General features: G+C 37.0%; 1 protein-coding gene across 4 annotated transcripts in view; it reads right to left on the reverse strand.

Annotated features, from left to right (window-relative positions):
- Positions 1-17132, reverse strand: part of HOOK3 (hook microtubule tethering protein 3) — a 94108-nt gene that overhangs the window by 57890 nt on the left and 19086 nt on the right. For 3 of the 4 annotated variants that reach the window (XM_080372041.1, XM_080372039.1, XM_080372040.1), the window contains exons 3-4: positions 10975-11047; positions 2454-2504 (exon numbers count right to left, since the gene is read on the reverse strand). In XM_080372041.1, coding sequence (XP_080228167.1) covers positions 2454-2504; positions 10975-11047 — 124 coding nt within the window. Of the gene's footprint in view, positions 1-2453; positions 2505-4776; positions 4874-10974; positions 11048-17132 lie in introns of those variants that run through there. The other variant, XM_080372042.1, reaches the window with a different exon arrangement.

Consider the following 17132-nt stretch of genomic DNA (forward strand, 5'->3'; position numbering starts at 1 on the left):
GAGGTAGTAGCACAATACATAATTACACAGCCCACATACAGAAGGAAACAAAACAAAACAAAAACCTCATGTGACTTACAATTAATGTAATCTGATTTATACTTAAGAAGGATTTACATTAATGATTGTCAGTAGAAGAAATGAAACAATACTTTTAAATTGTTCATAAAGAGCTTTCAGGGGGCTGAAAATATGAATATGAAATATGGAATTAAAAACATCTCTGACACATTAATTGCAGATAAAAAGAAACTGTCACTTCTTAAGCAGAGTGCAATAAAGAAACAATTACTATGGAGGGAACCAATCATTTGCTTGCTGGATGCCCTTTGTTGTGTTAATACTCAAGAAAAGAAGAAAATGAGGTAAAGGTATTTATAAAAAACATTTAACAGATGTATATGAAGAATACACTGAAATCAAGCCATTCAAAGTTTTCCAGAGTTCAGCTTTCTGGAATTGTTGTGGTTAAGTTCTTTCTTGTTTTATACAGTGTTTTTTTGCATTGTGGCATTATTTTTTTCTAAACAGGTATCTCAAAGAATAAGCACCAACATCACTAAAAATTTTTGTACAATTTGAAGGACCCAGATACATTCTTATTGGAAAAGACTTCCTTTAGGTCATTCTAGTGAGAAAATAAGAAATCCGTGAATGCATCAAGCACAATGGAAAATTTTACCATTGTATAAAGACTGCAATAATACTGTATAACACAGTATTATTTGAATTATATATTTATATATATGTTTATATATTGATCTGTACTTCCTTAATTTCTTTCAAAGGCAATGCCAGGTTTAAGTTAACAATACAAATGGCTTCATCAATGCTATTGAAGAAAGCTGAAGCTAAGAGCCATATCAACAGGCGTTATCATGAAACCAAGGATATGAATGTGTAAACAGAAGATTGAAATAAACATGAGATACGATTTTAATCCAACAAAAAAACTGAAGTGAAAGAGATATGAAAATAAAGGCTAGACTCTGCAATAAATATCCTGAGATGAAAAAGAGCATTTTTTCCCCTTTTTAAAAAATAAACATAAAAGATCTCAATTGTAAAAACAAAAGTTTCAATTACAGAGCAGCAGAGTTCTACAGCAAGATCAGTGGGGCATAACACAGCACGCAGACTTTGGCTTCTTGTCCTTCCATACTATAAGTGATAAGAGACAGCAACATACGACAGCTATTGGAAGACTGTCCTCCTGAATGCAATTCATAATTTTGAGTTTTTGAAGATGAACAAAATTAGCTTATATGCTTTTCAAAGGCTTTTAGCTACATCAGGTAAAGTCCATATAAATTCAAATCTATATTTCTGTAGAAGGTGATAGCTAGGACAGGGAATCAGGTTGAAGAAAACATAACCAGGATTCATAGTAGAATTATCATGACAAGCATTGCCTCAGCCAAAAAAAAAAAAAAGAAATCAAACCAAATACAGTTAAACATAAATATGCATTATACAAAACCTAATCAGCTTGAAACAACTCTAAGCTTGCTTAGTAGTGAAGTTTTCACATCAGAAACTTAATCATCACACTGGGATCACTTTTTCACAATAGTATTAACTTGTTATAAACAACAAGTTGTTCCTTTCTATATTTGTCAGTTATGACCAGCTTGCTCTATCAATTTTCAAAATTCATTTCAACACAGATACCTGACCATCCACTGAATATGAGCTTGAGTCAAACTTTTTTCTGAAAATCTGTTCATTTTTAAAGACTTAAGTTCATTAACAAATATCTTCCTCTGAAGTATTTATGAGAAGCTAATATTTTGAGACAAGCCATGTCCAGAACATACATACTATGGATTTTGTGCTGCAGCCTGTAAAGATCAATTTGCCTCAAAACATCACTGAAACTGAAAGCATATTTCAACTGAAAATTCACCACTGAAAAAACGGATATATTGTATTTCCTCTGGAGTGATTAATTTCTGAGTTTGCTCAATAGCATAAGAGCAAATGCCAAGGAGAGACCCCAGTACCTCAGGACTAAAACATTTCATTGCAAATTTTATCATGGGGAGAGGCTCTTTACTCTCTCTCCTCAAGGGAAAAAGCCAGGGAAGAGACAATCTTTAGCTGGAGCACAGGGGTGGGGTGTGTGTGTGTGAAAAGAAATTCAGATACAGGTCAAAAACTGTTAAAAGTCCATCTGCAGAACACAGTCAGCAAAAACATCTACTGTTTGTACAACTGCACATCAGACCAGCAGACTGCACATCAGACTCCTCTGGCAACTCTGAGTATTCAATACAGCAGGTAAGTTTTAGAGAAGGCTAACACCTGAGAACAGGCCATGAAACACTCTGTATGTCAATCACTTTCCAAGAAAGTCAGGATTTAATTGGTAAAATATAACTTATATTGAATAGGTTAACCAAAATATTAACAAAAAAGGAAAGCAGATCTAGATTACTTAAAACAGTTCTTACCTCATGGTTGTAATCCAATATTCCTTTTAAAATTTTCTTCAGGTTGCTTACCTATTTGACAAGAAGGAAATACAATAAATGCAGGGAATAAATTACAGAGAAATGATCATGAAGTAGGCAATCACAGAAGAATCATACAATTACATCTATTTGCACAATGAGACTTTGAGCAATTTCATTTAGAATCATGAAAGTTATGCAATAGACTCTTATGATCAGGCCTCCAGACTTGATCACAAGTCTTTATTAATTGACAGAACCCACCTAAATTTATAAAAGACATCACATTGTCTTGGATAGGCTTTAGATCAGACTTTAAAGCATGAATATTTTTTGGAGTACTTATTTATTTTAGGATTATTTTTGCATCCAGAAGTTGAAACAGTCTTTTTTTCCTTTCTTCTCTTAAAATATCCTAGTGATCCTTCTGCAGAGATAAACCTCTTCTTCCAAACAAAAACCAGCTACTGCTCAATATCCTTTATTCCCCAACTATGTAAGCTTAATTTATTAACTCTCTCATTAATTATTCCTATTAGTTCTTTAATTTTCATGTTCATGTGTCCCCTTCACCCAGCTTCTTTATAACTGAATGTCTATCTTACATTATCAAGGCAAAATTCACATTTCTCACTGATGCCCACACTGCTATACAAAGATAGCTTCTGCTCACTTGCATATCCAATGGCACTAGTTAGGTGTCTCCTATTGTATAGAATCTGTGCCACACTCCTCTGGTACTGAACACCGCTCCCTTTCCAGCAAAAATCCATTTACATTAAAAAAAATATCTGTACATCAAGACAAAGAGTGCAGTTAAAATTATAAAAATGCCCCATGGATCTCATAGGTGATATTGGGGGGGGGGGGAAGAAAACTTTGCTGAAGGTAATAGCTACAGATTCCTACTAAATAATCTCCCAAGTATTTTACCAAGAAATCTAGGTAATAGTAGCAGTACACTGTCTCCTGTGACAGGAGCAGCTGAGGGAACTGGGGTTGTTTAGCTGGGGAGAAGGAGACCTTATCGCTGTTTACAACTACCTGAAAGGAGGCTGTAGGCAGGTGGGTGTCAGTCTCTTGTCCCAAGTAACAAGCAATAAGACAAGAGGAAACAGCGTCAAGTTGTGGCAGGGGAGGTTTAGATTGGACATTAGGAAAAACTTCCTCACTGACAGGGTTGTCAAGCATTGGAAGAGGCTGCCCAGGGAAATGGCTGAGTCACCATCCCTGGAGGTATTTAAAAAACGTGTGCAGACATGGTGCTTAGGGACACGATTTAGTGGTGGACTTGGTAGTGTGAAAGTTTATGGTTGGACTGAAAGCGTCTTTTCCAGCCTAAACAATTCTATGACTTCTATGAATAGGTTGTACAAAGACTGAACCTGATTAAATCGGTATTCACAGAGTGCTGTTGCTGACGACAGTGGCTAACTATAGAACTATAAGGAAGGCAGAGTGAAAACTCTTAAATCCAGTCTTTAAAGCCCACAATAACTTTTGTATTCTTGATTATATTCCAAAACTATCCAGCTAGAAGATTATGTCCTCTGACAGAAGTCACTTATCTTCCAAAAGATCTGAGGAAACACTACAGAAAACAGTTAGAAACATGATACTGACGTTCAGGCACAAACTCAACACTTCACAATCAACAGACAAAATGAGGTAATGAAAGCAAAATCCAGTCTCTTTTCTAAGAGAAATTCAAGAAAGGAACAGCCTAAATACATGCTAAAAGATTTAGCCATTAAATCCAAAGTGATAATGATCTGATTACCTTACTCCTATTAATCCACTCCCTTTTGGAAACAAGTAGTAAAAGCTGACCCCTTATCAAGATGTAAGAACATCCTGATTGTCTTCAAAATCACTGAACTTTAAGTCATAAAAGAAACAAAAATTTACTTCGACTTGAAAAGTGACGAATCAAATATTCTGACAACCTAGAATGAGAACTGCAGATGCTACATGAGAGCAAGTATGTAACAATATTTACTGCCCCTCCCATAACAGCATAATAATTAGTTTACTTTCAGGTTTACACCTTCTACTCCCAAACACATACTATTTCTGTAATATTATAAATAACACATCATGTTTCTGTAAGAACTACAACTATCTTCTAGCTGTCTGCCCAGAAACAATCACCACCACCACTCAAAGGCTATGCACAATCATAACCTAGGTCTGCTACAGATTTAAGAATTTAAAGAAATGTAAAGAATTTTATTTTCATCTCAAATCACCACAAAGAATACTGCACTGATTGGAATATAATTTTCAAACTTGATTCATTAAAATGTTCCAGATTGTAATTTACCTGAGTCTGCTGCAGAAAGAGCCCCAGAAACATAAAGGTCGTGTTGCAAATTTAAGTCCAGTTTACCGATGTTTCGTGCATTGTGAGGAACCTTGAACTTGAACATAATTCCAAAAAATGAGAAACAAAATGGAAATTACCCATCTACAAAATACTTCTTTTCCCCTTTCCTTGGAAGCACTGTTTAAATTTAAAAATTCCTTAAACTGAGTCATCTTCCTCCACAGAACTTCCATAGAGCTTAATGCTGTGATGCTGGAACAAACTCAATATTGACCAAAATCTGGCATCAAACTAACATATAGGGCAGCACCCTTGGAAGAAGAAAACAGCACATGAACTGAAAACAAATCTTGTCTCTGAGGTCCTATTTTATTCCACTGTCAATCAGCAGTACTTGGTTAACTTGCTCTCAAGAGTTAACTGTACCATCTTTGTATCTCACACACAATCAGACAATTATAAAGCTAAAGCAGAGTCTTTGTAGACTGGCTTAAATTTAACAATGATCTTCACGATTACTTAGAGGGCTCTCGAGTTCTTTTTTTTTTTTAACTTGGCTGCAGTGAATACATTAAATGGGTCTACAGATGGGCCACTGGCAAAGAATAGTTCTGGGGAAACTACCACAAATGTGTTCTATTTTGAGATTCAACTCAGTAGCTACAGTAACATTTGTTAGGTCATAGCGAGTTCTTAAAAGGACTTCAAATACAGATGAATGAAATGAACAACAGCACAAGAAAGTGTTAAAGACAACCAATTACATCAGAATTCTAAATCGAAGCAGGTGATGGCTTTCAGAATTCTTTTTTCTGTTTCTTAAGCACATGGGGAAAACCTAACTATAGCTAGTTAACAAAGACCGTTAAATTATGCAATGATAGAACACAACAGAGAAGATTTCCAATATTGATCATGACTGTAAAGCATTGTATCATCATCTGGAGATCAGCCGATGATCACATGGGACAATTATTTGCTTGCATCAACAACCTGACTTCCTCTTTTTCCACACAAAGCATGTACAGTATCCTCCCAATTCTTTTCACATCCATTCCCTGCACCCATACCTCTCTTGGAAAAGACATTAAACTTACTGGGGGGGGCGGGGAAAAGCGACAACTATGCTTTATTCCATTTCAAAAGCCATTGCAACTCACAACAGACGGATTATTAATTATTTCTAGATAAATCTCTATTCAATTTCAACCTCTTTTCCATCTGTCTTGTTTTGTTTCCCCAATCTCATATTACCAAAGAAGAGGACATTCACTTTGAACTAATGCATCTACAAAGACAATCTGCATGATAGCACTTATTTTTTGAACACCTAACTTTCACCAGTATCCACAGCAGAGCTGTGCGGATGTTACTTATGTTAAATGATCATTACCTTCTCAGTTTACAGTCATCATTGCTGTAGTATAGTACTACATAGTTAGCACACACTCTTCAGTATGAGTCTGATCCTTATTACACAGCATTAACCTGATAAACTGACTGGAATGAAAGCAGAGATGGTATGTCCTGGGTTAGTGAAGGCAACACACAATCTGTCAACACCATACAACTTAACTGTTTGGGGTGGTGGTCTCATTCCCCCCCCCCCCATCTGTCATATGAAATCTTTATTTTTATTTAATTACAATTTACTGGTTCCAAACTGAGGGTCTGTAAGAGTAGTCATCTAGATTTCTCTCTTTATGAATATATATACTTAAGCAACAAAAGGAAAGCCTGAGGCAAGTGGACAGTAGAAATGCCCTTCAGCTTGTGATTGCTGACAAAAAGAGAACTTGGGTTATTTAACCTCCTGTTTTCTCTCTAACATTATGACAGCCAGTTCCCAGCTTTGCATTTATCATTACATACATGACTGAAATCTTGTTTGCGCTGAAGACCCAGTGTAAATTGACTTATCATTGTGCATTTCAGGTCCTTAAGTGTCTGAATGGGAAAACTAATGTTCTGAAATGCTATTAATCAGTATCTTTCCTGGGTAACTACACACAGACCTATTTCCCTTCACACGGGTTATAATTAAGAACCTTATAACCTCTGGAAGCATTGCTAGGGCACACTTGCAAATGGTGAGAATTCTTAATCAACCAGCTTCAGGTACCTCATTAAGGTACTCTTCCTGGCTGCGCTTGAAAGGGGCAGGGAGGGAAGGAGGAGAGAGGGAGTGTGCGTGCAGTGTTCCCAAGACATACATCAGTTTTCTGCTCTAAATCACATTCTGCAGGAGCCCGTCTCTTCACTGATTATGGAGGTAATGAAGCCTAGAGAAAGAGTGTCCACTAGCTTTGGGGGTTATCCCCCTCCAGCCTGTCTTCTGCAAAAAGAAATCCCCAAAAGAACACATACAGACACTACCTTGAGCTAGACCACAAGAATGAAAAAATAAATGTGACTCTGAACACAGAGAGCATTCACAAATTAAACATATTTGGACACACTGTTGACTTGGGAATTAAGGGTATACTGAAACAGAATTAAATACATCAGTTGCTAATTACCTGTGACAGGAATGTTGGCTTACAATATACCTATAAACTCTGCTTCTTGCTTGCACAAAAACATCCACATGACAGGCTTCCACCCTTATCAGAAAAAAACCCTGCCCTCTAAAAGGCTGCTCGTGAATAAGTGCTCCCTCCCCTTGTAAAGGAACAAGAAAGTAGCATAAATATAATAGTGTACACTGAAAACTAGCTTCCATTACTCCACCAGACCAACCCAGTTTGTGCTGTAGGAGCATTCAGAGCAAACATAACTAGTACTAGTGCAGGGAGTCAAAATCACTTCAAAAATCAGGTTTATTTAGATTACAGCATTAAGTAGTCTGTGTTCTAAGTTCATTGATTATTGTTTTGCAATATTGCCCAAATGCAGGGCATTCAAACTGTACTAGTTGCAGAAAGTCTAGTAGCTCCTATTGTTTGAATGTGCTATTCAGTAATGGAACAAACACAGCTTGCTACTATAAACATCGATAAAATTGTACTTTCAACTGATGCTGTAGTCTGAATGCCGAAGCGAAAAGTCCAGAAAAACAAAAAGTCAGAAATCAAGCTGAAAAATGTATTTCCTTCCTCTCTCAAGCTAGGTATAACCACACTGAAAGAAAGGGGGCTGGGGGGGGTGGGGAGTGAGGAAGAGAGTGTCAGTTTCAGACAATTCCTCAGTCAACAACTTCTGTAATTGCCAAAACTGACACATGTACCATTAACTGTTCAAATTTCTGTCCTGTTACTGGTGTTCCTGTGACATTGAACTACATTTGTGTCTTTATTAGGGAATTTCATTCCTCCAAAATTTTGGCAACAATTATTTTCTACACTGTTTCCCATTTTCAGTAAAGGCCGTTTCATTTCCAAACGCTTTCTTCAGAACTAAATACTACTGCTTAAACTACAGTTTAAACTGTAACTAAAGTATTCAGCTGTACTTCTCAGAAGAGATATGTCTTTGCTCCCTACCCACCCACCCCCTTTTTTTTTTACCACAACATAAAAGTGCAGCTCAGGCAGCAGTGGGAATCAGGGTTTTTTGTTGCCCAAGAGAAAACAAACTGCTATGTACAGTGATGTATGCTATGCCCTAGAGATTTTAACCCCAAAGTAGTAACATGTTTTTCTACTAAAAACAGTTGACAAAACCTGTTCAATTGTAATACACAGAATGCTTGCTGAATGCTTCTTACTTTGCAAGTCCCCTGAGCTACACCATTTCCCTTTTTCTACCCTGTGCATTGTTCAGTCTCTCAAGTCAGACAACCTGCCCTGAAAGAAAGCATAGAACATCCCTGTGAATGCATACATTTGTTATAAACTGGTACAAAACAGCAAAAAATATTTTTAATAAGATTGCATTCTTGCAGTTATTGGAAAGTGAATGGCTAAACCCAAAACATAATGAAGCTGAGCCATGTATTCTTGCTTATTCTCCATACAGGACAGCATCAAATTCAGAGTTAACCACTGCGTGATTTTCTGGGTAACTCTTTCCAGCATTTGTTAGGAGAGCTGTATCAAGCCTACACTAACCTCTATCAGGCCATTCTAACCACTGTTCTCCAAAGTAGAACTACCTGCACGTGACATTTTGGTGGATTTTTTTTAACTTACTCCCCTACAGACTGGCTCCCTTTATGTGGTACATAATACTGAGAGCTTGTACAAGTGGCGACTATTACACCATATGATACTAGAGGCAAAGAGCAACATGCATAGATAATTCAGATTCTTGTCTTGATTTGTGAGGCAGTGAGACAACCCCCAACTACCATTTCTCATGAGGTTTCTCAAAACATGAAATCTGTTATCAGTCATGTGTAAGTATGTTGCCTGCATTTTAAATCTAGTGACAAACAAATAGATGTGCACAGATTGAAAGCATTCCTACAAGCCAGACTACAAATGACGGCTTGACTGACAGACACTTAAACAACTAGATTACTAACAGTATTTACTCACATACAAAGCAGAACAACAGTTGGCAAAGTATAGGATTGCTTTCCTGGTTACAAAATAAGTTAAAATATCACATTTGTGCCTTTCAGTATCCTTCATGAAAAGGAAATTGGAATAAAAAAATTTACACAAAAAGCTGGCGTATACAGCTCAACCACAACAACAAATAATCAGTCTTCAGTTTCTATTTGCATGGATATATGAAAAACAAGAAGGAATGACACCAGCATGAAATTGAAATTTGATCTGATGTTTTTCCAATCTCAGTCACATAAGGAAGTTACTAGATTGCTCAATTATTTTATTTTTTTTAATTCACACCTGCTAAGCCTTAGTATCTGCCAAACTGGTGGGAGACATGAAAAAATTATTCCTCAAGCTCCATATGAGAGTTACAGAAGCTGCTGGTCCACATTCAATCAGCTGAAATGCCATTATAACAAACAGTTTTCAGTTTGTTGTTCTCCAAATTTAACAGCCAAGATCTCAATATTCCTCAGGAAAAAAACATGGAATTTTTTTAGAGAAACAAAACCTTGCATCCAGCTGTTCACTTGCAATTCCACACACTTCTTTGAAAAGTTCATTTAAATTCACTGCTCTACAACCAGCAGAACTAAAAGCTTTTTTAGGGTTCACTCTTTTATTCACCAGCCAGTCAATATATCCTCATCAATATACACCACATTTTTGCTGACAGCCCTGGTAGACAAAACATTCTAAAGATCAGACTTCCACACAGTCAGGAAGGCAGCAGAGACCACCCTAACAGGTCTACTGGCCAACTAAAAACATACACAGCAGCAGCATACTCCATCCTCGCCTCAAGCAGCATTTAACATGTGTGTCCTATGTATTCAGCAAGTGATGTTGATGAGCCTGTAAGTACTAGAGCATTTCACAGTTCTAGCCCTTCCCCAGATACTCAGAAGGGTTTTTGGTGGCCAACAAAATGGTTTTATGGGTAACATGAACTAACATGCAAACCATCACTATTTTGTTTCCCCAAGCAGTCAGGCTGGAAATGGCAATTTAGAAAGGTGCATATATCACACCCTGAAGAAAGCTAGTCAGAAACTACATTAACATTTGCATGTGAAACTCTGTTCTCTTGGGATTTATAAGGCAAAATGCTCCTCAGCCACAGCACTGTAAATTCTATTCCCTTAAGGTTCATAGAGAAAGTATTAGAATACCAAGCGATACAAATGACCCAGCAAATAGACTGTGGTTAAAACACATACTGAGGACAAACAACAACAAAAAAACATTACTTCCTCTCCTAAAGGTCAGTAATCGCACAGAGCTGACGAAGTAAAAGAAAACAACACTTCACCATTTTTATTTCAATAATCGCTTATTAGTCTGCTGTTTTTATTCAGTTGCTTCTCAGTGTGGTTTTTTTAATGCTACTCTCACACTTTGCATTTAAAAAAAAATCTTTCATTCAACATTTAAAAAACAAAGAGGTAATCTATGCATAAATTTTATTTTTATGTTTTCCTTTTAAATTGAAACCCATTTACAAACTCGAAGTGTCTTCTTCACTAAACTGTGCAGGACTAACAACAAAAACCAAGGAAGCGTAACTATAAGGGTATAAAATTCAAAATGTGGTACTAAAAAGCAAGGTCTTAATCTAGAAATATGCTAATATTTAGACACAATATTGTACTAAGAACTGAAATACAGATTTACAGACAAGCAGTCAGTCAAATACCTTTAGCCTCCAATTATCTCCTACTTCTGTTTTGATCCTGTTCAGCCAATTTTCATCAAAGTAAGCTGGATCTCTGAAACACAAAAAATGTAGAGTGTTTATTAAAAACAGGTTACAGAAGCTGTGAAGATACCTTAGTAATTAAACCTCTACCTCAGGCTGAGGTTATTTAAGTGATGACCTCTGTATATGACACATGGCCTGTATAAAGTAGTTCAGAAACCTGCTACTACTTACTTTTCTAAGGCCTTGCACTCTGTTGACACAGCTTCATTTGTGTGCCGTGAGTAGCTAATACTTTTGAGGAAGCTGCTGTACTTGGAACGCATTTTGCCAGTTTTTCTCTTTAAGTTCTTCTTCCTCCAATTTATTAGCTGGTGCTAGAGCAATATTTGCTTGCATTACTTGGAAGTGTTAAAACAATACTTTTACATGTATTATGGATCCCTACTGCTATACACTACTTAAAACTATTCAACTTCTAAAATGGGAAACTTGAAGTGGAGTAATACAACTGTTGCCTTTATATGGTGAGAAGAGTCAAACACAATCACTGAAGTTAACAGTTATTTGTTATTTCAGCTACCAAACACTATCAGGTTTTGCAAATCTCTTCTCATGGTAACCCTAGACAAACCTTAATGTGAACACCCTTCTTTGAAAGCTTTTTTTATCTTCTGCACTTTTGACAAGGCAATCAAGACAAAGTATGGAACACCTACTGGTTTTAAAGTATACTTCTTCTCTTCCCTCCTTTTCCTTACAAGCACCTTCCATAAGCTGCTGTTTCAAGACAACTCCCAAGACTCTCTGGCCCCCAGGTTCCAATGTCATCTAAAAGGCTCACATTGTCTACCGTTCACTTAAACCATGTTTTCCTTATATCGTAGATAATTTTGAAAATGTTATGATGAAAAGTAAGGAGATGGACTGTACTACAAATAACTGGTTTTAAAGGAATAGGTCAACATAACATAAACAAAGGCTCATATTTCATCCAACATATGAAGTTAATATAGTTGGGGGAAAAAAACCAACTTTTTTGTAAGTGTAAGGCTCTTAAGAGTCAGTGTGGTAGGCCAGGTTGGAGTTTCATGTGAAGTATTCTAATTTCTGCACTTACACTGCTGCATTTGCCGAGTAGTTAGATTTACTGCCGTATCTGCCACGAAGAAGAAGCCTCCAGACTGAGCTCTCTTTTTAAGAGCAGGATGCAGCAATTACATCAGTACTTATATTAGGGCACAGAGTTTGTAACCTCACTTTGGACCTGAGGCACAATATCTCCTGTACTCCGTCTTCACCCCAATGTCTTCTTCACATTGCATCAAAGTCTGCCAAGTAGCCCACGATACAACACACAGCAATGGAGAGAGATCACAAACAACACTGTTTCTCTACTGACACATTCAAATTGCTATTTTTACACATACTGTTACAGAGTCTGGTGAAGATTACGGTGTATTTCCTTTCCTCTGACATGGCATCCGCAAACATATAGCTGGAAGAACAGCTTTAATTACTAGTTAAGTTGATGACTCCAAATTACTCCCATTCAAAAACAGTGCAGTTCTAGCACAGATGACAGAATCTTAAACTATGAAACAGAAAAAGCAATGTCTTATCCAGAATTTAATCTGGTTTTGAAACAGATGTTTCCAAATAGGTTTCACATGGCTTCTCTGCGCTCAGAAACCAGGTAAAACTAAGGATGAAATTGAGCTGAATACATACAAGATCTACTAGAAATGAAGGCTCACATTCAGCTTTCACATGCAACAAATGGCTCTTCTTGCAAAAAGTCTTAATTTGCCTAAATTCTACACAATCACAATAAAATTATCTGTACAGGGGGCGGGGGGGGGAGGAGAGTTCAAGCCCCATGTAAGTTACATTTGATTCTGTTTGAGGTGTGGAGTTCAAAAAGCACCCTAGCACCTTTCAGATAGGTCTTCTGGGAATTGCCAAGGACAAAGTGAATTTTGCTTACAACAGACTCACAACTACAAAGTGTTTATGCAGCTGAGTGACAAAGTAGGTAGGCCTAATTACCTGTGCCTCACCAGCAAAAAGACTAGAGGGACTTTCTTAGGGATTTCTTTAGGACTGCACTTGGTCACTAACATCTTCAGCTGCTTCAAGGCTGCAGTGCCATGAATATACCAATTCTTGATTTGCCATTTTCATTGTAAACAATGACTCTAAGAAGCAACATGGGTAAGCATAAACGACCACTTACAAGCAGAATTATATTTGGACTGATTGGATGGCTAATATTGCATATCTATTTTTCAACAATAAGGGCATCAGCTCAGGAAGAATAACAAGATTTCAGGGTCAGCTCCAACTCATTCCACGCTGGAAGCCTGTACTTCAATAGCAAGTAAGCGGCTTTTCTCAACTACCTCCTGCAATAAAAGTAACATATGGACCAGCAACTGGCCTTCACTGTCTTGATGTAAGTCTTGGGCTACCTACACCTTTACATGTGTCTTCAGATATATAAGAAAGGTCCCTGAGAATTAAGTCCAAACTCATTGTGGTCATCCACTCGCACGGATGACATTTGTTGGCTTCTTTTAAGTATACAAACCTCAAATGATCCAAGGGTTCAGCAGCTGATAAGCAATCCACTCTAAATTACCAACACCTAACAGTGGTGAGAATACTACCAACAATTCTCTTTACAGCACCTCCACACAGATTACACAATAATTAGTAGCATATTGCAAGAACACTTCGACAGGAATACAACAATCAGAAAAGCAACAGGTTTGGTATCAACACCAGGCAAATCTACAATGATCATCCTTTCCTCAACCATAAGTGACCTCAGAGTAATTTCTAGTGTGCTGTTACAATTTAATTTCTGTCCTCAAAAGTCCGATTAAAGTTCAGCATTAATACCAACAGCAATGCTTTCTCTATCAAACTAACAGAAAGCAAATCTGAAAAAAAAAAAAAAAAATCCATCAGAATTTCTACAAATACTTTTTAAAAGGGGCTTCCATACATTTAAGTCAGTCATTCACAGCCCTTTCTGCAAACAAGTCTCTTTGCTGAATTTTTGGGAATCACAATTCAGTTATATTCAGAGTTCTTTAACTCCCTTAGTCCATGCCATTAAGAAAGATGCTATCATTTCTTAAATGTGTTTGAAAAAGCAAAGCAAATATGAAAGTACGTGGTTGAAAACTGAGCAGCTGTGATTACAAAACCTACCAGCTCATTTTGAAAAGGTACTGCACTAAACAAGGGCAGCAGAAAACTGACTGGAGCATCATCATTACCATGAGATGACTTGTTAGAACCGAGCATTTTGAATTCGGTCAGTTCCTGAAGCTGGATCCAAACTTGCACAATCTCTTGCACTAGGTAACTTTCCAGGTTTATAAAGGTAGTTGTATATTAGTTGGTTGCTGCCTAGTATCTGAACAGTACTGCAGAAATCTGGGTCATTTCTTCAGAGCACAAGATACTTATGCTGTTAATTTATCACTTCATGTGATGTTGTTTTCAGCAGTGCTCATTTATACCATCTCCATCTTATTTTGTATGCAAATTTTCCTTTACTTAAGCAATCATCTCTCCACATCATAGATGCCAAGACACAGAAATATTCTTCTGAAGAAATACTACATGCTCTGTGGGTTGGTTAACTCATGATTATTACTCATTTTGACAGTGGTACAGTAAGCTGCTTTAAGAAATGTCTGTTTACAAAAAATTCCTTCCCCCAGTAATGTACAAAAGCATGGCTTTTGTGTTCTGCATGTGTCAAAACATACACAGCATGCTGCAATGTATAATATAACAAATGAATAATTAAGTCAGGCACAATGCACAGATGACAAATGAAAATATATATCATCTCTTACATTTACCAAGGCCAGTATGACAGGCTAAGAAAGAATTAAAACAAAAGGGATACCTGGTACTAAACATTCTCCAGAGTGGGATGAAAGGAAAATTTGGAACTGTAGTATGAAACAGGGAATTATGCTGTTATAGGGATACCAATGGACACTGAAAACATGAGTAACAATGAATCTACAAAAAATAAAAATAAAAAAAAAGTATGCAACTCATAAGCAACCTATAGCACTTTTATCTGCTTGAAACAGCATAAGCTACATGATTTTAGGCAGACAGTTTACTCAGTTCAAGTATTATCTTTTGCTTCCAGTCTTTACTCCTGGAATACAGCACTCTGCAAAACAATCAAAACTGATTGTGCACAGGATCTTATCTCACTGTATTTCATACCAATTCTAGTCACAGGAACCAGTAATCTCCACATCTGAACACAAATGAACAGTGAATCTTAAAGAATAATAAAAAAAGGTGAGCTAAAGCATAGGCTGGATTTCTTCCTCCAAGATAATATAGTCAGCACTGGATAATTCCATTCAGTGGTACTTTAACCTGAATTTGAAGATAGAGGTTTTATGATAAAAAGAAAGTGTCCTTCAGGGATTCACCAACAGCTGTTCATTAACAACTGAATTTTTAAGCAAAATGTTCATGTTTGGTTACATAGCAAATGTTTCTGCCATTTTACATCACACACTACATCAGTAAAAAGCTTCTGAAGGTGTCAGTAATACCCTCTTGTACCCTCTTCTCACTGCTTCTTCTAGCAGTTTTCTTACAGAAAATTCTACATGAGTTGTTACTTCTGATGAAGGGCCGTTACTTACAAATGGGCTTCTACCTTGAGTGCAAAAAATATTGAGAACAATGTACGAAAAACGGACAGCAATGGAGGAAGCTGCTGACCCCTTCTGAATGCTTGAGACAAGGCACAGCTGTGAATAAGTTGATGAGCAAGCAATCCTTTTTTTTCTTTCAGCAACAACAAATCCTACAGTTCTGTGTTGTGCAAATTGTCCATATATCTAAAGCAACTAATCCCCTGAACTAGGGATCTCCTTGAAACTCTCTTGATTTCATCTTCTTTCCACTATCTCCTAACCTCACAAGTACCAATAGACTCTCTCTGTGAAGGTGGAGGTTAAAAAAACAGAAAAAACAGAGAGTTCAGACTTCTAAAGTTTTCAAGAAGAAATGCTATCCTTACTCTCCTATGGAAATATATCCAAGTCACTGGATCATCCCAACATCTTCCGGTTTTCATCAGTGCTCTCTCTCTACCTCAAGAGTTCCTTACTGGCTGAATTTTCCTCATTCATAGCAAACTTTTTTAAAAAGGATTCTCACTGGATATATTAATCTGCTCTTTCAGTTATTTTTTAATCACTGATTAATTTACTATAGTAAGAGTCCTGATGCACCCTAAAGTTGCCAGAATTCTCCACTCCCACCTTCATGTAATTAACCTATTAGTACCATTAGCCTCAAAGAACACACAGATGAAGAACCCTAAACAGGAGGCAGCTATATTGAAAGACATGCAAATTTCAAGGAACATGCATTACAGAAATAGTAGCTTCCTTATTCCATTGAGAAAGGGGATAACAGCATTTAAGTTCTGTATCTCCAGTGGAGACAATAAATTTGTCCTTTGAAGATTAACTTGAGAGATTTTCGTGTCAAAGCCACACTGTTCAAGGTTCCACTGCAAATTAAGTGTTTGCAGTCACGTGGTGCCTTCAGGTGTACTTGCTCTTCACAATTTAACACCACTGCATGACTTTTCCAAATAACCTCAGGCACCCAGCCATCTTGCTCTTACACATTTCTATACCTGCAAAAATTTTCTTCTATGTGGTTATTTTTCTTAGGACAAACAGGGAGCCAATGCTGCTAATATAAAAACAGGAGTAGACTGGAAAACCCTACTCTAGACTTGCTTTATATTGTTAAGTATGTCCTGATTCCTAACAAAGTATTCCTCTTCTGGTATCTGTTTGAAGGAGCAAAAGAAAGATTTCACTGCTAGTGTCAAACTCAGATTTGTTTTCAAGAAAGAATACTTAAAATGGCTTTGTCAGTATGCTCCTTATCAGTTTTCTAGTCAACTATACAAATGCTGATCCCTGTATTTGGCCTGCGTTCTCATGTCCAGGGAAACAAGACAATATTTGGCAATTCTGCAACCCTTGGTATCCATTTCAAAAATCAATTGCAGCCCTCTTCTGTCACTAACAAAAAAAGAAAGTGCAGTAATATTTTCCCTCATTCATATGTTACCATTA

The sequence above is a fragment of the Falco punctatus genome (assembly GCF_963210335.1).
Source record: "Falco punctatus genome assembly, chromosome: Z".
NCBI classification, from domain to species: domain Eukaryota; kingdom Metazoa; phylum Chordata; class Aves; order Falconiformes; family Falconidae; genus Falco; species Falco punctatus.